Raw genomic sequence first — 21841 nt, 5'->3', positions numbered from 1 at the left:
CCTACCACCTGTGGCCCTGCTGCTGTGGTTCCCATTCCCCTGCCACTCCAGTTTAAACACTTCCAAGTCACACCAGCAAACCTCCTGGCAAGGATATTGGTTCCCCTTCAGTTCAGGCGCAAACTTTCTTGCGTGCCCAAGTCCCACCTGCCCTGAAAGAGAGCACAATGATCCGTAAATCTGAATCCCTCCTCCCTGCACCAGCTCCTTAGCCATGTATTGAACTGCACTATGTATCTAGTTCTCACCTCACTTGCATCTGGCCCAGGTAGTAATCCTGAGATCACAGTCCTGGAAGTCCTGCTTTTTAACTTTTACCTAGCTCCCCAAAATCATTTTGCAGGACCTCATCCCTACTCCTGCCTCTGTCATTGGTACCTATATGGACCACGACCTTGGCTGCACTCCCTCCCCTCTCAGAATGTCCTGTACCTGCTATGAGACATCCTTGCCCCTGGCACCAGGGAGGCAACTTACCATCCTGGAGTCTTGATTGTGGCCACAGAATGTAATCATAGTGCTGTGGTATAAGAATTGAATGAACGATAAGTTAAAGGAGGAATGATTGAGGCATCTTCTGAAAAGTGGTCAAGAGGCAAAGATGCATGGAACGAAATGCCAAACTGGGACCTGTGTGAATGATTGCAGTTGACTTCCATGTCATTCTGTTTACATTGAGTCCAGAATTTCTTTATGATTGACAACTACTCTTGAATACAATTGTTGTTTCCCAGAAAAATAAGTTGACACAGTTTAGTCAGTCAATTCCATGATTTTGTATACTTTTACAACAGGTGGCAGCAGCATTCCAGTGAACGTTTTTGAGCTAGAAGAACTCATAGTGAAACTTTATGAGCACAAGCTAAAAGAAAGGCCTTCAAAGGCTAGTGTTGAAAGAATGCTGAATGTAATGGTTTGGGATTATGCCACGAATACCAGGTATGTCCATGAAAAATGCAGCCCTTTTAAATTAACATAAGAAGTTATCGAAAGAGGAAAAGGCATTTAGCCACACTTTTAAAAAAAAATGCTCTTAATCTGTAACTTAAAGAGTGCTACTTTTTGTGTGATTATTGTGCTAGTGTCCTAACATTGAATTTGTGCAGGCTTGACTGTTAGGGCACCAGGTGCTGGGCAGGAAGAGATTAAACCCACTGGCCAGCAATAGAGTGAAGTTGCAGGATATAATTACTTCAGCATTTTATGAAAATCAAAGAAAGATTAAAACGACAATGTGAGGCGAAGTTGCTGGACTTCATGGAACTCGCCATACGAATGCCACTTTCTAGTTCTTATCACAGTTTTCACACTTGCTTTTGTACTTGACTGAGTGAAACATAAACTCTATGCACAGCCCCAAGTGTGATCCCTTTGGTGATGTCTACAAAATTATCAATTCTTTTTTTTTGTTCTTGTTTAGGCATTTAATTGCTCAAGATTGCATTTAATGTTACGTTTGTTAGTTGCCCTTCAATATCACATTTGCTTCATAAGGAACACTGAAGTTATAACCATAGCAATGTTTGTAGATCTAACTATGCTGTTGTTATTACTGTATTAATGGAATCATTTATTTACCATGAACCCCCCGCTTTTTTCAAAGTTGCAAAATCAGTGCTTAAAGTTGATATGCCAACTGATGCATGGTGGACTCCATCAGCTAAGTACATTTAATTGAGTTGTAAGGATTTCAACAAGTCTGTTTTCAAAGTGAAGACTGTTATACCAGTAAGACCAAACTGAAGAGTCATTTGTGAAGAGACAGATGCGAAGAGTGGCCGGGGTATACTTGAGTCACTTTAACGTGTATAAGTGTGCTGCTGTTTCCTTATTAGTCAAATTTAAGTAATTATAGTCTGCCAAAGGATAACAGGGTCCTTCGAGATAATTAGTGTCTTCGAGAAGAATTTGGCAATGAAAGTCATCTGGCAACAACTAAGCAGGAAGCTATGATTGCAAGACTTTACAGATGCTCAGACTGTTTATTCAAGATAATGAAGAAATTTCCAATGTCAGTGTCACATGTTTTTAGCAAAGTTGTCTATACTAGTTAAAGCATGTGTCAGAAATTAATTGGATCCATGGTAACTCTAACACAGGAGTATTAATGTCTATTACTGATAAAGGTAGTGAGCTTTCTATATCTTTTTAAGTTGGTTGGTTATTCAGCCACCATCATTCAAAGTGAAGAAACTTAGAATAATGAGTGAATATCACCAATGATATGAACATTGGATTTTTTTCTAATTTCAGGTAACACCCCTTCCCCTTGTATTCCTTTCCCTCTCTCACCAATCCACCCAGGTTCTCTCTCCCTTTGTTTGCATTTTCCATCCCTCCTCCCCCTAACCACTCCCCCCGCCATCACCTAGACTCTTCACCCTCACCCACCTGGCTCCATCTACTCATCACCTTCATGCCTGTCCACCTGGGTTTCTTTCTTGTTCATTGGTTCATCTGTCCATCATCCCTTCCTTATCTGCTTCCACCTATCACTCACTAGCCTCTGTCTCAACACTTCTCTCCCCCTCCTCTGCCAAGCATGTCATTACCCAACCCCAGGTGGTTCCATCTACCAGTCTCTGTCTCACACCTCCCTCTCAGTTCTGTATACTGGCTATCTTTCCTCCTATGCCCTCTGTCCTGATGCAGCATCTCGACTCTAAATATCGACCATCCCTCTTCCTCCACAAGTGCTGCTTGACCCACTGAGTTGTTCCAGTAGTTTTTTTATTCCAGATTCCAACATCTGCAGTCTCTTCTGTCCCCAAGGAATTCCAAGGATGGGGCAAAGACAAATAAGCACAAAGGTTCCTCAGATATAAAAGTCATGTTTTAATAAAATATCTCTGGGGGGGGGGAGCGGAGGGGGGTGGAAATGTTAAATGCATAGAATGGGACCTCTGTACATTTTATTAAATGGACTAATTTTTTTAGGGTCTGCAAAAAAACATACCTGTAAGGTCTGAAAGGACAATGGTGTTTTTTCCTTTGGTCTCTTTTTTTTCCCCTTCTGGGTCTTTGCAGGCTATCTTGCACACCAGAATTGCAGTCTTTGGTGCAGTGCTTTTGTTATCCTCTGCTGTTGTTAAATGTGCTGCTGGATTAGTATCTTCCATGCTTTCAGGTGCTATCTGTTGAAATGTTACATTCCCAGCAAAGACTGCAATGTTTTTTCACCACAACCAAAAAATGAATCGTGCACCATTCAATACTCCTGGATCTTTTTGGAACTTTTTAAAATTCATTCAGGGGATTGGGTGTTTCTGTCTCAAATTGTCATTAGCTTATCCATTTCAGCAGGCAGTTGAGTTAAACATTTGTTATGGGTTAGTGTCACATGGGCCAGACCACACAAAAAACGGGCTTCTTTCCCTAAGGATCACTGGCTTTTCTAGGTCAGATTTAAATGAATTTTACTGTTTCATTAGTCCAGGTCTCTGGATTCCATATAAACAGCCACAATGCTACCATGTAGTGACTGGCTGTACATTTATTTTTCAGTTTATGTGTCATAGAGTCATAAAGTAATACAGCACAGAAACAGGCCCTTTGGCCCAACCGGTCCACAGCGACCACAGCATATTCCCTGCTGGTCCCAGTTGCCCACATTCAGCCTATAACCCTCCAAGCTCCCCCCCCCCCCCCCCCCCCCCCATGCACCTATCCAAATGCCTCTTAAATGTCGCAATTGTACCTGCCTCAACCACGTCTTTTGGCAGCTCATTCCAGGTACCACCCTCTGTGTAAAGAAGTTAACTCTCTGGTCCCTTAAATCTCTCCCCTCTTGTGCCCTCTGGTTTTGGACTCCCCAACCCTGGGGAAAAGACTATGACTATCCACCTTATCCTTGCCCCTCATGATTTAATAAACTTCTATGACATCACCCCACATTCTCCTACGCTGAATGAATAAAGATCCAGCGTGGCCAACTTCTCCCTATAACTCAGGCCATCTAGTCCAGGTAACATCCTCAAATCTCTCCTCCACCCTCTCCAGCTTGACAATGTCTCCTGATAACAGGGTGACCAAAACTGTACATAATACTCCAAGTGCGACCTCACCAACGACTTGTATAACTGCAACATAATGTCCCAACTCTTAAACTCAATGCCCTGACAGATGAAGGCCAGTGTGCTAAACACCACCTTCACCACCCTGTCTACTTGCGTTGCTACTTTCAGCAAACTGTGCACTTGTACTCCCAGATCCCTCTGTTCCACAGCACTCATCAGTGCCCTGCCATTCACTGTACAAGTCCTACCCAGGTTTATATGTCCAAAATGCATCACCTCACACTTATCTAAGTTGAAATCCATTTTCCACTCCTCAGCTCATTTCCCTAACTGATGAAGATCTCTTTGCAATTCATTGTAACCTGCTTCACTATCAACAAGACTCCTTAATTTAGTATCATCAGCAAACTTGCTAATCGTGCCATGTACATTCATATCCAAATCATTTACATAGTAACAGAGGTCCCAACATTGACCCCTGGGGCACCCCACTAGTCACAAGCTTCCAGTTGTAGAATTGACCTTCAACCATCACCCTCTGCTTCCTATCATCGAGCCAATTCTGAATCCACCTCGCTAGCTCACCCTGAATCCTATGTGACTTAACCTTCCAGATCAGCCTGCCATGCGGGACCTTGTCAAAAGCCTTACTAAAGTTCACATAGACAACGTCCACTGCCCTACCTTCATCTTTCCCCTTAGTTACCTCTTTGAAAAGCTCCAAAAGATTTGTCAGACACTATTCCCCATGCATAAAACCTTGCTGACTATTCCTGATCAGGCCTTGACTATCCAAGTGATCATAGATCTTGTCCCTCAGAATTCCCTCCAGTAACTTCCCTCAGGCTCACCAGCCTATAGTTCCCTGGCCTGCCCTTGCTACCCTTCTTGAACAAAGGAACATTAGCCACCCTCCAGTCTTCTGGAACTTTGCCAGTAGCTAATGATGAAGCAAATATCTCTACAAGAGCCTCTGCGATTTTTCTTCCCTGGCCCATAAGGTCCAGGGGTGCTCTTGGTCAGACCCTAGGGATTTGACCACCTTAATGCGCTTCAAGGCTGAAAATACCTCCTTCCTTGAAATACGCATATGATCCAAGACCTCACTACTTATTAGCCTCATTTCTTTGACATCCATGATATTCACCTTGGTGAACACAGAGGAGAAATAGACATTAAAAATCTCAGCCATCTCCTGCGGCTCCACATATATGTGGCCCTGATGGTCTTTAAGAGGACCTAGTTTCTCCCTAGTTGCCCTTTTGCTGTTAATATAACTGAGAAACCTCTTGGCATTATCTTTAACCCTGCCTGGCAAATCCATCTCATACCCTCTTTTTGCTCTCCTGATTTCCGTCATAAGCCTGGTCTTAAACCTTTTATATTCATCGAGGGATTCGTACCCAGCTGCCTAAATGTGATGTATGCTTCAATTTTCCTGATCAGACCCTCTATCTCTCTTCAGCCAGAGTTCCCTGAACTTGATATGTCTGCCCTTCACTCTAATAGGACATGCTGCCCCTGGACTCTTGATATGACCCTTTTAAAAGCCTTCCACTTGCCAACTGTTCCTTTTGCCTTTAAATAGAGTCACCCAGTCAACCCCAACTAGAGCCTTCTAATGCCCTCAAAGTTGGCCCTGCTCCAATTCAGGACTTTAACCTGTGCACCTGTTCTATCTTTTTCCATAAATATTTAAAAACTAATAGAGTTGTTGTCACTGGACCCAAAGTGCTTCTCAACTGCCACTTCTGTTACTTGGCCTGCCTTGTTCCCTAAGAGGAAGTCCAGTATTGCTCCTTTCTGAGTAGGTTCCTCCATATATTATGTGAGGAAACTACCTTGGATGCAACACACAAATTCCAGCCCATCCAGGCCCTTTGCACTCTGGGTGGCCCAGTTGATACTGGGGAATACTGAAATCTCCCACTAGCATTATCCTACTATTCTCATAACTACGTGCAATTTCTCTATATCTGCTCCTCAAGTTCACGCTGACTATTTGGGGTGGGGGGGTCTATAATGTAGTTGTACCAAGGTTACCATCCCCTTCTTATTTCTAAGTTCTACCCAAATAGCCTCATTACATGATCCCTCAAGGATATCCTCTCTAACTCTGCTGTTATGACGTGCCTTATCAAAAAGACCACACCCCCTCCACTCTTATCCGTTCCTCTGTCATGCCTAAAGTTATTGGTATCCCGTAACATTGAGCTGCCAGTCCTGCCCTTCTCTCAGCCACATTTGTTATGGCCACAGTATCCCAGTCCCTAGAGGCAATCCATGCCCTCAGTTCATCTGCCTTACCTGTTAAGCTACCTGCATTGAAATAGATGCAATTTAAAGCAGTAGTCCTATCTGCCCTCTTACTGTAAACATGGCTATCCTGATTGCTAGGCTGACACGCTTTGGTTGCTGCACATACCCCTGCCTTCTCATTGACTTTGCTCTCTTGAGTTCCATCCCCGATGAATCTAGTTTAAACCATCCCAGGTGGCAAAAGAATATTTCCCTGCTAGGATACTGGTTCCACCCCCCCCCCCCCCCCCCCCCCCCCCCCCCCCCCCCCCCCCGAGTTCAAGTGCAACCCATCCCTCTTATACAGATCATCTCTACCCCAGAAGAGATCCCAATGATCCAAGAACCTGAATCCATGCCCCCTGCACCAGCTGTTCAGCCACTCGTTCATTTGGCTTACCTTTCTTTCTAGACTCACTAGCACGTGGCACCAGGAGTAATCTGGAGATCACTACCCTTGAGGTCCTGCATTTTAATTTCTTACCCTGCTCCCTATACTCATTCTGCAGGACCTCATCCCTTGTTCTGCCTATGTTATTTGTACCAACATGTACAATAATCTCTGGTACCCTCCCCCTCAAGAATTTTCTGCAGTTGCTCAGAGACATCCTTGGCCCTGGCACCCAGGAGGCAACACACCATCCTGGCATCTCTTCTGCAGCCACAGAATATCCTGTCTGTCCCGCTCACTATTGAGTCTTCTATCACTGTCACCCTGACTGTACCCTTTGCCTCCGAGCCAGTCACAGTGCCAAAGACCTGACTACTGTTGCTAGCCCTGAAAGAGTATCCCACTCAACAATATCCAAAGAGGTATACCTGTTAGTGAGGGGAATGGCCACAGGGGAACCCTGCACTGACTACCTACTGCCCTTCCTTCTAGTGGTCACCAATCTATCTGAAGCCTGTACCTTGGGTGTGACCACCTCACTAAAACTCTCATCCATGAAATCGTCAGCTTCTTGGATGATCCTGAGTACATCCAACTGCATTCCTAGTCACATTCCTTGACCTAGGCTGTCACAAGCTGCAGATGGGTGCACTTCACACAGATGTAGTCATCAGGGAGACCGTGAGGTCTCATCAAACAATAAACTATTTTTCCTTGCTCTACATCAAATGGTTTTATTTATTGGAAGAATCAGAGCATTCTAAGCAGATCAGTTGTGCTTTTGGTGGTTCTCGCCTTTCTAATTTGCCAAATTTTTTTCCAATGCTCTTATGTAATAAGTGAAATAAAAAATTTCAACACCAACCTTACAAGTGGTTTGTTGGACATAGAAATGCAAGTACTTTGGAACACAACTCATTAAGATCCTATAATATATTAATTGATGATTCTCTTTGGAGTAATATTACATAAAAATATTCTGCAGGTCATCAGATCTATGTGATGCTGAAGAACTTATAGTTCCTAAAAATATTTACTTTCTTTCCCCCATCTAAAGGTGTAAATGGCATGATCAGCATGACGTAGTGTATTGTGCATTAGCAACAACCAAGAAATACACGTAAGTGAAAATTTTCCCAGTAAAATTTCTGATTATATTTCTTTTTGAATGTGGATAAGGTGGTTAGTAGCAGTAATCCTACAAACATTTTATTCGATACCCCTATACATTCCTATTCCCATGTCCTGTAGTAATGGAACATTTTTGGTTTATTTCCTGTAGCTTGCAGCTCTCAATTGTATCTGGTTCCTGTTTGCAAAAAGACATTTTCTATGATAACCTTGTCAAATTTCTAATAGCATCCATATTCCCAGAAAACAGAAAAAGAGTATCAAGTGCTGTATCTGGGAAAATGTTAAATGGCAGTTTTAAATTAAAGCCTTTGAACTATCAAAATCACAGAATTATAGAGTTTAGAAGTGTTATACCACTTAAGCAATTGAGCATTCTTTGCCACATTACATAGTTGTCAGAATAGTTTAGAAACGCTTCCCATTTATATACCCTATTGTAACAACTGTAGTAGATGAGAGCAACATGCTTTAGTCACTAATTTCAGTGAAGTATTTGCACTGTGGTGTCATATTAAGCTCCTTCCCATGCTCTATCCAAAATGTATTGAATACTTTTTAGTGTACAGAGGTTTTCCAGCCAGGCATCTATTATAATCTATTTAAGTAAAATGTAATGATTGCAGTGGCCAGAAAATGTAGATATCTGCAGATTATTGATTTGCTGTTCATTTCAGATACTGCATCAGTGATTCGTTGGCTTCTGTTTATGAATTTGAGATAACAACAGCACACATTCCAAAAAGAGAGTTGACCTATGGCACCGTATTGAATCCTAAAGTGTTAGTATTGGATCATCATTATCAGGTAATAAACTTAATATTTTCTAATACTCTGGCATTATATTTTCCTGTTGGGTGATCAGGTACTTGATCAAACTTGTTTTTCCTATTTGAGAGTGAATAAGTTTAAAATGATTTTGTCAACAAATCTATATCAGATGCATCTTGAATTATAGAGAATTGTAAATGTTTGCATTTTAAGACAATCCTGATTTATTCCACAGGTGAAGACTTTTGTAATTTGGAATCTTGACCTAGTATTGGTAGACAGCAACTTAGTGTACAACTGATTGTAATTCTTGTCCAACAATCATAGTAATGAAGTTGTCATATTTAATAGCTCCTTTCAAGATGGCTGCTTTAGGATGAAAGATGTGGTATTGAACAATCAGTGTGTGATTGTTTGCTAACATTTCACTTATAGTGGTTGCTGTTATTGGCATTAATTTGCAGTCTCTATCTCACCTGAATTATTTTTTTTAAATATTTGCTTTTGGGATTCAGCATTTTTTCTACTATATAAATTCTGCATATGTGTTTATAATTGTATTGATTTCTCATGGTACATGAATTATAGAAGGAACTTCTGGATATAACTAAAAGAAATCAATCTGGATGATTAGTACAACTACAAATCAAATTTTTGCTAAAAGTTTGAGCCTGTTAAGCAATTATTCCAACCCCATTAGACAAAATACATTTATATTAATGCAGACCAGAAAGGCTGCTGATTCAGTCCATCATCTAGATATCTATTAGTCACATGTACATTCGAAACACACAGTGAAATGCATCTTTTGCAAAGAGTATTCTGAGGGCAGCCCGTAAGTGTCGCCATGCTTCTGGTGCCAACGTAATATGCCCACAACTTCCTAACCTGTATGCCTTTGGAATGTGGGAGGAAACTGGAGCACCAGGAGGAAACAGTACAAACTCCTTATAGATGGCTGGAATTGAACCTGGGTCGCTGGTGCTGTAATAGTGTTGCACTAACTGCTACATTACTGTGCCTGCCTAAGTTGAGCAAATAGATCTCTGCTTGGGTAGCATTATTTGTGAGAGGGAAAAATCATCTGGAATTTCCTACACCTCCAGGGTTGTCAATAGAAATAAACTTACAAAATCCATCTTGTACAGATTGTCAGGAATCGACTAATTGTGTGCAATGATGGCAATAAACATGAAAACAGAAAATGCTGGCAAAACTCAACAGGTCAAGTAGCATCTGTGGAATGAAAAACAGTTAACTTTTCAGGTTAAGATCACTCAGAGTTGAGTTTAGCCAGCATTTTCTGTTTTCATTTCAGATTTTCCAATGTCTGCATTTTTAAAAATTTTCATTTATTGCAAACACTCGTGAGACAGTCCCATGGATTTTTTTTTTTGAAGAAGTCATTTAGTAGGGGGGCAATAATCATATGCAAGCTGTGAGAAAGAAATCTTAACTGATTTATTTAGTAAAGCAAAAGACATAGTTGTAAATAAATTTCTGATTTTGTTAAAAGCAAGCTAAACCTACAGAGAATCTGACCAGACGTTATTTTCATTCACACTCTGAAGCCACAGTTTCCAGCATTGCCAGCGGTAAGTAGAAGTCGTTTTTTTCCAAATAAATGTTTTCATTTATCATGCATCTTTTTGTCTTAAAATTTATTAAGCTCACTGCATACTTTGACATAATATAAATATTTCCATTGGACTAGTACATTTGTCTCTCTTACCCAGTTCATTTTTGCAAAAAAAAATTCAGTACGTGGTGGCCATTAATCACTGAAAGCATATAGAAAAGTATCAGCTCTAGAACAGCACAGGATCTGCAGCTTTATTGCCCAGCAATCCCAATTTAAATCAGTGGATGGAAAAAAAACACTTTAAAATTATTTTGGTTTGCTTTCATATTTTTTAACTAACTTTTTAACATTTTTATTTAATCTTTAATTATTTTTTAAATACCTGTTTAAACTCTAATAGCCGCAGCAAAACTAGGTGCTTGCCTTTGCCAGCATCAGGGGTATATTGGAGCAAGGACTGTTTCAGTGTACAATTGGAAGCCTGGCTGGTAGCCCAAATGTCTTACACCCTTGGGCCAGCAGGACAAGCCCTCTGCATCAAAGCCAGGTAATTCTGGGTGAGGGCTGACTGTGGACAGTGATTACAGGCAGCTAGTCTCTACCAGTGACATCTAACTCAATATAGAGTATGGCAGTGAAAATTTGTGTTTAATCATGATGAAGCAAGTTTTAGGTGCCATTAATTTATTAGGAAATAGTTTTGATGTTTCTACAACCTTTTATGAGCATTAAAATTGAAAAGAATTGTCTTCTTTAACAATGTAGGTAAAAATTGTGTTTTGGCATCCAATTCGATGGATTACCCCATTGCAGCTCAGTTTGGGAGAGGGAGAGGTGCTCTCGCTGCATGGCTGAATTTCCCATCCCGTCCACCTCCAGGTCTTCAGCAATAAATGCATTTAATTATAGTTGAATCAGTTAAACAAATAAAGCCACTTGGTGTTCAAATCTAATTTTGTGCATATGCTACAGCAGCATACATAATACAGATATAGGAATATCAAATATCATAATGTGAAGCCTAGTAATGGGACTCTATCAGGGAGAGAATTTTCTGTGATTACAATTGCAGGATTGACAATCGAGATAGCAATTTTTTTTTGTAAAAATCAATCTTCATGGAAAACGCACATTTGCACTCTCCAAATGGCACATGATTTCAAGTTGAGATGTACATGTATTAAAGATATTGCATGGAAAGTGGAGAATTCTTTTGCTGGAGAAATGGCACCAAGTTTCTGTGTTTGCTTGTTTTGTGTTCTGATGATTCTGTTCCTGAAATTGTTCCTGTTAAAGTTGTTAAATAAAATACTTGACATCAGCTTGCTGTGGTGACAATTTGTAGAGAATTACTTTTAAGTTTTAAAAATCTAATTTAGAAAGGCAAACCTTGGAGCTAAATGATGCTATTATCAATTAGCGAATGGAAAATTATGTTTGCACATTTATCAAATGGGCTAAACTGAATTTGGCTAGCTGACCAGAAGTGTAATGAGTGGTGTTTGTAGTGTGGTGGGGAGGAGAAGAAGACAGGATTGAAGAGGACAGACCTTTAACAGCGTGTTTTAGAAATTACATTTTTGAGATAGTTTTCAACTTTTATGTCATCCATTTGAAAAATTCATCTTTTTTTTCCTTCACAAAAACAAAATTGGACAATGAAGCTGTGCTGGGCAGTTGTAGTTTATTTTTTTTAATTGATTACACCTTGATTTTTAAATCTGTAAAGGAATTTAAAACGTGATCAAAATTATTTTGAGAAATAATCTAAAGCTATTATTTACTGGTAATGTCCAAGATCTTAGCTGTGGTAGAAAATCCTATGGAATCACTGGACATTTGGTCCTCAGTGCACCTAAAAGGGAGTGCCTATTCATTAGAACACTTGTACATTATAAGAACACAAGAAAAGTAGGAGCAGAAACAAGCCACCAGCCCCCTCAAGCCTGCCCTGTCATTCAGCGTGATCATGGCTGATCTTTACTGGCATCAACTCCTCTTCTGTGCCGGTTCCTTGTGGCCCTTAATTTGTCAATCTTTCAGATATTTATCTTTTTCCACCTTATGCTTTTAATAGTCTAGCCTGCACCAACCTTTTGGGCAGAGAATATTAGAGAATCCCTTTGTGAAAGGGCTGAAAATTTGTGAAATTTTCTGGAGTTTTTTGTTTACAGCTCCTGTGGCCAGTCTACAGTAGATGGCTGTGAGAGAGCCTTAAAATATTTGCTGTTCCTTGCTACCTACCTGCAATACATTGCTTTGTACTTTTTTTTAGGATTTAGGCTTATACATGTCCTCCCTAGCTTACGAACACCCAGCAGTGCATACATACTAACGAGCATTTGGGAGAGCAGCCTTTTTGGATTTGCTGGCTGCTATGGGGCTGCAGGCATCTTCTGCTGTGTGGGAACACAGATCACAACTGCATGTGTGTTTGAAGGGGCGGGAAAGAGTCCCAGTTTATCCATCCTCTCCTTCAATCCTGGTAACAGCACTGTGAATTTTTTTTCTGCACTCACCAATGACTTGTACAGTTGTAACATGACACTCCAACTGCTGTGCTCAGTGCCCAGATTGATGAAGGCAATCATGCCAAACACTGCCTTCACCATCCTGTCCACCTGTGTTGCCACTTTCAGAGAACTATCTACTTGTACCTGTAGGTCTCTCTGTTCTACAACACTCTCCAGGGTTCTACCATTACTGTGCAAGTCATGCCCTGGTTTGACTTACCAAAGTGCAACACCTCTCACTTGTCAGAGTTAAATTCCATCTGTCATTCCTTGACCCACTTCCCTAGTTGATCTAGATCCTGTTGTAATCTTGGATAACCCTCTTCACTATCACCAATTTTGGTCTCATCGTAAACTTACTAACCATTGCTAACTTCTCATTCCAAATCATTAATATGTATGACCAACAACAGGGGACCCGGCACCGATCCCTGCTGCATACCACTGGTCACAGGCCTCCAATCTGAAAATCAGCCCTCCAGTAGCTCCCTCTGACTCCTTCCACCAAGCCAATTTTGTATCCAATTGGCTAGCTCATCCTTGATCCCATAGGCTAATCCAAATGATTAGATCACATCATACAAGACCTTGTCAAAGGCCTTGCTATAGTCCATGTTGACAATGTCCACCGCGCTGCCCTCATCAATCCTCTGTGTCACCTCTTCAAAAACAAAAATCAATCAAATTTCTGAGACACTATTTCCCACACAAAGTCATCAGACTATAGCTAATCAGTCTTTGCCTTTCCAAATGCTGGTACATCCTGTCCCTCAGAATCTCCTCCAATAACTCCCACAACTAATGTTAGGCTCACTGGCCTGTACTTCTCTGGCTTGTCTGTTTTTATTCCAGCATCTGCAGTCTCTTGTGTCTCCAAGTTTGTTCTTGTTCCCTTTGTGGCACTTTCTTCAAATGGATGAGCCCATCCATTTGTCTATTGAAACAAACTGCTTTCTACACTCCAAGGAAGTGACCAGAAGGACCTGGCAAAGTCATGGGTGGATGACAGATGCTGAAGATGAAAAGTAATGGCTAGGGATTAGGAGAGTGAACTTGCAGATTGCAAGATGCCAGAGATTGAAAAACAGCAACTGAGGAAAATATGAGGCTCATAGTGAGAAACTTCAGTGGAAGTAGTGGAGGCAGCATCAACGATGCAACTGTAGTGGAACAAGAATATCCGCAACTAAGGTAGGGTTTGGTCATAGTACTGGCATCCCAGCAATTTAGCAGGACTAACAGTGATGTAGAGCTATGGAAAGAGATTCCAGTAAAAGAGCAAGTGTTCTTGCATGTATCATATTTGTGTCAATTATAATGCAATCATCCACATTCAAGTTGTGTATGGGATCATAACAAGTGACATTCTGAGGGGAGCCGTGAGAGAACCCAAGGGGTCTGCAGCTAGATGAGTGAATAAGACAGGTGGGAAAGGTTGGTGAGATTATCCCTCTGGGGATGCACTGTAGTATAAAGCCATTGTAAGTGTTTGGCCACTTGGCCAACAGTAAAATTTCAGCTGATTAGAACTTGAGAGATCTGAATGAAATATCAACTTGGATTTGTTTTGCATTAGGCCACAGTGACATGGGGAGCATTAATGGCAGGATCTGAAAATTCACCATTTTAGCAAAAAGTAAAACTTTAAGCTAGTGTCTTAAATTGTAACAAGTCTGCAATACCTTGAATAAAATTAAGACAGAAGGCAAACCCAAATACTTAAAGCACAGGAAGAGACCATTCACCACATCAGGTCTATACTGGCTCACAAGGCATCAATCCCATTAGTCCTATTCCCTTATTTCCCTGCACCCTTGCTACTTATTCTCTCACCCACATGCCCATCAACTCCCCCTTCTCTCCTCCACCCCCCCCCCCCCCCCCCCCCCCGACTCTTTTTGCCATTGACCTATATTAAGGGGTAATTTAGAGTCAGCAGTTAACCTGCCAGAATGTGTTTGGGATGTGGGTGGAAACTGGAGCATCCAAAGGATGCCCACGGAGTAATGGACAAAACGTACAAACACTGCATACCTAGCACCTGACGTCAAGATCAAATCAGGACCCCTGGAACTGAGAGGTCCTGGATCAAACTCTGGTTCATGAATTTCCCCAATGGTACGGCATCGATCTGCCTGCAGTGAATGTCAATGGATAGTTAGTAGAGTACAGCATATCTTTTGTGCAAGGACAGCTGTCAATATTAAGAATATTTAATACTGTACTACCAAATATTGCTAAATAGAACATCAATTCTCAGTTTTCCATGTTTAACTCAATACTTTGTATAAGATTAACTGATGCTATCACACCACTATAAACTTTTTTTTTCTTTCAATAATTAAGGTGGCTGCATCTGGATGGCATAAATACAAAACAAGTACAAAAGTTCAGAATTCAACTGTAATTAATGCCATTTGGAAAATTGCCACTGATATTTCAATAACATTTTTTTTTACTACTCTCAGATTTGTGAAAGCAGTGCACATAATGGAAAGATATTTCACCCAATCCTTTTTAATGATAGAAAAAATCTTTTAAAAACAAATGCATAATATTGCCATATAACAAAATTTCATTCTGTTTACTATTGCAGAATATCAGATTATATTTCATCGGTGCTGGTAAGCAAGTCAAACTAATTTCAATGTCTTTTTGGAAAGCATTGATATACAGTATAGCAGAAACACTAATAGAAATAGCATTTCACAGTCAGAACGTGTCCCAATTTTTGCTCATGGTTTGAGATGACAACTTCTTTCAATTACTTTAACTTCGTACTACAATCCTTGTATAAATTTATGACTTGTCTAAGTAAGCTACTCGCTATCAATGAAATTACAGTTGCATTCATGAAATGTAATACTTTGAGCATAGTCTAGCCACTTGAACAGTACAGCTCCAAGCCCTGTAACTCCCACCTATGCTCCTTTCCTCCTCCACCCTAAAATTTATAGAAGTAATTGGCAATTACCTAGGTTACAAGAAAATAGGATGAGGCCTGGAATTTCTGATGAGCTGTTTTAGTATTATGGCTTGTCTGGTAATTAAGAAGATTATTTCAATGAAGAAATAATCCAGATCAATAATACCACTAGTCAATAAAACAAATTAACTCTCATTTTATATTGTCATTTTCCTTTGGATAGCACTGCAGGGGAGAATATACATCCCACTGAGTCTGCAGCAGTTCTTTCAGAGTGATTCCTTTAGCCTTTTCCCCAGCTCTTCCATATTTCTCAGCATTTTTATTTTATTCAAGTATTTATCCAGTCCCCTTTTGACACATGTTTGTTGAATCTATTTCTCAATGTGTCAGGGCACATCAGCCTTGGTTCTTTTGGTCACTTTGAATTTGTGGCTTCAGATTTTTCACCCACTGGAAAAAGTCGCTTTCACTCTCTCAACACTTATAGGTCTTGAACACACTTGCTGCTCTACTTTCATTTAGCTAAAGTTCTGAAACATTTCTTTGCTGAGCTATTGATTAATAAAGAGAAGCAGACATTTTTCTATTACAACCAAACTTAAAGGGTAGCATATCTTTGATTTAGTTATTCATGTTTTATGTCACTCTAACATAACTGGGTAAAAGTATTCAACACATCACATTTGTATAATGTTTAAACAGGAAAGTAATTCATTTTAAATGAAATACCAGGATATACTGGTATTTCCTGTATTGGAACTTGGAACCAGTACTTTAAAGAACAAATCAAAATCTGAAGCAATGCTTATAAGCTAATAGCAAATTTTGTACAAAAGGTTCATTATTTTTTAAAAATGACTCATCTATATAAATGTAATAGCCTTATTATTAAATGAAACCACCTTATAACTCAATCGATTTTAATTTCAAGGCCCCTATTATTTTACCCATTGAAATAAAAATAATTGAAGAATAGATTTTGTTTTTACACTTCATAATTTTCTGGTGCATATCTTGGTTTGTTGGGAGGTGCCAATGGAGCTCTCACAGAATGTGGAGAGCTCCGACCATCATTCTCATTTGGATCATCATCATGGTAGGCTCCCCGATAATCATTTCTTCTGGAATCACTCTCTGGTGGCTCCTCTTCCTCAGCATGGTGTGGATCCCTATACATATATATATAAAAAACCAAAATTAACCTCTAAGTCACATTAAGGCATATACAGAATGTGAAAAGTTGTTCACCAAGTTAGTCCTTATATTGGCAAGCTTCTCATCTAGAGTAGAAAGTCTGTCATTTTTGGAGCTTCAGGTGATAGCATCACCTGTATATTTGGAATTTTAAGTATGTTCATCAATTCTTTCTTTTCCAAAGAATCTATGTACCATTTCTCATCCTGGTAAATCATATACCAGTCGGAAAAACTGAGGGAGTCTGTCTCCACTATGATAATGACCCAGTAAAGGGCTCCAGAAGAGCACCAAGAGCCTTTCAGCAATTTAAAATTGAAATTCTGAAGCTTCCCTTTCCAATTGACTGCTGTAAGCTTTTGCTAAAAGAAGAAGCAAAAAAGCTGCTGAAAATAACTTTTAAACCAAACCTAAATTGAGGCAGGTAAGAAACCAAGTCGAAAACAAATTGGGTTGGTTTCGTATAATTTCCTTCTGTGTTTCAGCAAAACACAGAAGGAAATTATATAAAACCAAGCCAATTTGTGTTTTTTTTTCTTTTAAAAATAAAGTCTGAGGTAAAATAAAAGAAGATCCCACCAAACCTCTCACTTCACTGAGCCATGTACAATGAATATAAAAGAAGAAAGTTTTTTAATATAAAAGAGCTGTCACTTGTCCTAAGAGGTGGACATGGACAAACCCACGCACATTAACTTTACCTGCAGGTTCCATCTCACAAGCTACGATCAAGTTTGTGCAGCTGATTTGAACAGGTTACTTGCCTCTCCCCAAACAACTGCCAGGCTGGGTAGCTAGCTCCCTCAGTGCCTGAAATACAGAACTCCCTGGATAGAAAGAGTTTCAAAATGGATAACCCTGGTTTCAAAGCTGAGATAAACAAGCCACCTTACGAGCACCTCTCCCTCCATCGTAATTGGGAGCCTGTTGCTAAGGGAAACCTTTCAACTGAAATCAAATGAAGTGAGCTAAATCACCCAGCACTGCTTGAGAGTTTAAAAAGGGAGTCTGGGAAACTACACCATTTTCACACACCACTGCTCGGAGTGCAGGCATTGATCAGTGAAGTGTGTGGGAGGATCTCAACATTGACATTGAGCTTGATGATGTGGTTTTGGTGTGAGTCAGGTAGGTGAGTGGTAAGTCTTTTACAGTTTACAGGCTATGTGAGGATGAGGTATAGCCTGGCAGTTTCGCCAATGCACACGCTGCACCGTATGGGAGGTCCTGCATGCTTCCAGTCTCCAGTGCAACAGCTTGAGCTCCCTGTTTCAGAGCTGGACAATGGCTGGAGTCATGGTACATCCGTGGGGCCGAGAACATCATGGACAGCAATATTTAGACAACTTAAAAGTGAGCAGACAGGGAAGGCATGAATGACTGCCAAACAGACTAGGAACACCAGGCGGGTAGTGCAAGAGTAATCTGAGTCGATCTCACTCTCTAACAGATGTTCCCTTTGGGATACTGTAGGCAGTGCTGATTCTTCAGAGGATTGCATTTGGAATCAGGAGCTTGGCACTGCAAGTGGCTCAACTACACAGGAGGAGAGGAAAAGTGAGAGAGAACTTTGTGGTACTGGTTTATAAATTGTCATATGTACCAAGTTACGTTGAAAATCTTCTGCTTTGCATGCCATCCAGACAGATCACGTCACACAAGTATATCAAGGTAGTAAAAGGAAAAGCAGAACGCAGAATATAGTGTTGCAGTTACAGAGAAAGTGCGGTGCAGGTAGACAAATAAATTACGAGGGCCATGACGAGGTAGATTGGGAGGTCAAGAGTTCATCTTCCAGCCTATGAAAGGTCCGTTCAAGAGTCTGATAACTGGGATAAAAGCTGCCATTGAGTCTGGAGGTACATGCTCTCAGGCGTTTTGTATTTTCTGCCCAAGGGGAGAAGAGGGAAGAGAGAATGACCGATAAAGAGACAGGTGTTTCTTTGGCTGTAGATGTAACTCCAAGATGGTGCACTGCATCCCTAGGCCAAGGATATCACAGACTGGCTGCAAAACATCCTGAAAGGGAGGGTGAATAGCCACAGGTCTGAGTCCCTATTGGTACTAATGACATGGGTAGAAAGAGGGATGAAGTCCCTCAGGCGGAGTTTAGGGAGCAAGGAAAGTTAAAAAGCAGGACCTCAAATCTAAAAGGAAACGGTGAAGGTAAGAGAGGAGAATTGGCTGTGGTTGATTAGGAGAATTTATTTGAAGGCATGCTGGTCATGAAATGGTTATCGTAGTGAATAAGCTGCAAAAAGAACCCTTTGAAACAACAGGAAAAATGAATTATCTGCAGTTTACCAGAGAAATTAAAGACAGTATTGAATACACGGTAGAAGTTTATAATGTCGCCAGAAATGAAGGTTGGCTTGAGGATTAGGACTCAGCAGAGGAGGACCAAAAAATTGATGTATAGGCAATAGAGTATACTGATGAAAAAATATTTTTTTTACATAATAAATCTATCAAGGAAAAATGTGGGCCTCATAACAGAAAACCAAGGAAATTTATAATAGAGAATCAGGAAATGGCAGAGGAATTAAATAATTACTTTGTGTCTATCCTCATAGAAGAAGACACTCAAAACCTGACATATATCAGAGTATCAAGTAAGAATGTAGAACTGAAGGAATTCAATATTGGTCAAAATAACAATACCAGAGAAGTTGGTGACTTCAAAGCTGATTAATCCCAGAGTTTTGAAGGAGGGGGCTTTAGAGATGGTAAATATTTCTGGTTATCAACTTCCACAGTTCTATAGATTCTGGAACTGTTCCTATGTATTGGAGGGTAGCAAATATGACCCTGCTATTTAAGAAAAGAGGAGAACTACTGACATAACTGCCCAATGTCAGTGTTAGGTGCTGGAATCTATAATGAAGGATACATCAGAGAACACTTGAAAGGAATAATTGCATTGAACAGAACTAGCAAGGATTTGTGAAAGAAATCACATTTGACTAATCTGATGGAAGATGGGTCTAAAGAATGGATAAGAGGGAACCAATGGATATGGCATATTTGGATTTCTGGAAGGCTTTTGCTATGATATTGCACAGGAAGTTGTTGAACCAGGTTAGAGCTCATGGAATTGGGAGTCAGCTATTCATAGTCTATAAGAAGGATTTGGCTGAGGAGACCAAACTTAGTATTTCCACATTTGCTGACAATATTATAAACTTAGGTGGGACTGTGAAAACAGTGAAAAATGTAAAAAAAAACCATGGTGATATGGACAAGTCGAGTGAGTGGCTGAGAACATGGCAGATGAAATATGGAAAAATATAAAGTTATCCACTTTGTACACATAACAGAAAGGTGGAATGTTTGTTAACTGATGAGAGATTGAGTAATGCTGGTGTTCAAACAGACCTTGGTGTGCTTGTACAAAAGCTGCCAATGTGCAGATGCAGCAAGTGATTAAGAGGGAAAATGTAATAATGGCCACCATAACAAGACGATTTGAATATAGGAGTAAGGAGATGTTATTGAAGTGGTATAGGGCATTGCTGAGACTGCACCTGGAGTATTGTGTATCATTTTGATTTCCTTCCTAATGGGTTAGACAGGCTAGATGTTTTCTGACTTAAAAGTCTAGGACCAGGGGCCATAGTTTCAGAATAAGGGTAGGCCACTTAGGGACAAAGATAAGGACAAATATCTTCACGCAGCACATTGTTTGCAAGTGAATCTGTGCAATTTTCTACCCCAAAGGTCTGTGGAGGCCAAGTCATTGTGTTCCTTCAAAACAGAGATCAATATATTTCTGGATGTTATTCCCATCAACCTCAATTGCTGTAATACAGGAAAATGGTGTTGAGTTCGTGGACCAGATATGATCTTAATGATGGAGCAGTTTAGAAGGGTCAGGTGGCCTACTCCTGCTCCTAGTTCTCACGTTCTTATGTAGCAGTAAACTATTCCTCCTGTTCTGCAGAAGTGGGCATGTCCAATATTCTGCAGAAAAATCCTGATCCTCTGAAAATATATTTTGCTCATTAAAAGTGTTAAATGCACAGTTCGGCACAAACTGAGAATAAATCCAAGCAGATATCTATGTTATACCACAGTTAGCTGCATCCTTCAAAAGAGAATTTCAACTATTTGATGCTAGGAGTCAAACTGGGGCCTAGGAGTACAAGTGTACAGTTTGTTGAAAGCAACGTCACAGGTAGACAGCGTGGTGAAAAAGGAGTTTAGCATGCTGGCCTTCAGGGTATTGAGTATAGGAGTTGGGACATTATGTTGCAGTTGTACAAGTCGTTGATGAGGCTGCACTTGGAGTACTCTATGCAGTTTTAAAACATAGAACATTATAGCACAGTATATGCCCTTCAGCCCATGATGTTGTTCCAACATTTTAGCCTACTCTATCAAACCGTTCCCTCCCACATAGCCCTCCATTTTCCTATTATCCATGTGCCTACCTAAGAATCTCTTAAATATCCCTAATGTATCTGCCTCCACCACCTCTGCCGGCAGTGCGTTCCACGCACCCACAACTCTCTGTGTAAAAAAAACTTACTTCTGAAATCCCCCCCATACCTTCCTCCAATCACCTTAAAATTATACCTCCCTCATGTTAGCCATTTTTGCCCTGGAAAAAGTCTCTGACTGTCCACTCAATCTGTGTAGCATCCTGGTAAATCTCCTCTGCACCCTCTTTAAAGATTCCACATCCTTCCTACAATGAGGCAGCCAGAACTGAACACAGTACTCCAAGTGTGGTCTAACCAGAGCTTTATAGACCTGCAACATTACCTCGTGGCCCTTGAACTCAATACCCTGACTAATGAAGGCCAACACACCATACGCCTTCTTAACAACCCTATCAATCTGCATGGCAACCTTGAGGGACCTATGGACCCCAAGATCCTTCTGTTCCTCCATTCTACTAAGAGTCCTGCCATTAACCTTGTATTCTGCCTTCAAATTTGATCTTCCAAAGTGTATCACTTCACACTTTTCCAGGTTGAACTCCATCTGCCACTTCTCAGCCCAGCTCTGCATCCT

General features: G+C 40.5%; 2 protein-coding genes across 2 annotated transcripts in view; one reads left to right on the top strand and one right to left on the bottom strand.

The window, feature by feature from the left end:
• Nucleotides 1–14550, top strand: part of LOC127569466 (protein maelstrom homolog) — a 35841-nt gene extending 21291 nt beyond the window's left edge. The window contains exons 8-12 of the mRNA XM_052014149.1: nt 795–939; nt 7763–7825; nt 8514–8643; nt 10124–10202; nt 10955–14550. Coding sequence (XP_051870109.1) covers nt 795–939; nt 7763–7825; nt 8514–8643; nt 10124–10202; nt 10955–11082 — 545 coding nt within the window. The 3' untranslated portion in view covers nt 11083–14550. The remainder of the gene's footprint in view (nt 1–794; nt 940–7762; nt 7826–8513; nt 8644–10123; nt 10203–10954) is intronic.
• A 651-nt stretch (nt 14551–15201) lies between these two features.
• The window catches only part of LOC127569409 (cell surface A33 antigen-like), a 28181-nt gene continuing 21541 nt past the window's right edge, over nt 15202–21841 (bottom strand). Inside the window, exon 7 of the mRNA XM_052014022.1 lies at nt 15202–16800. Within this exon, the coding sequence (XP_051869982.1) occupies nt 16617–16800 (184 nt within the window). The 3' untranslated portion in view covers nt 15202–16616. The remainder of the gene's footprint in view (nt 16801–21841) is intronic.

This window comes from Pristis pectinata, chromosome 4, assembly GCF_009764475.1.
Source record: "Pristis pectinata isolate sPriPec2 chromosome 4, sPriPec2.1.pri, whole genome shotgun sequence".
NCBI lineage: Eukaryota > Metazoa > Chordata > Chondrichthyes > Rhinopristiformes > Pristidae > Pristis > Pristis pectinata.
The sequence above is the reverse complement of the archived record's forward strand: the minus strand, read 5'-3'. Positions and strand labels throughout refer to the sequence as shown.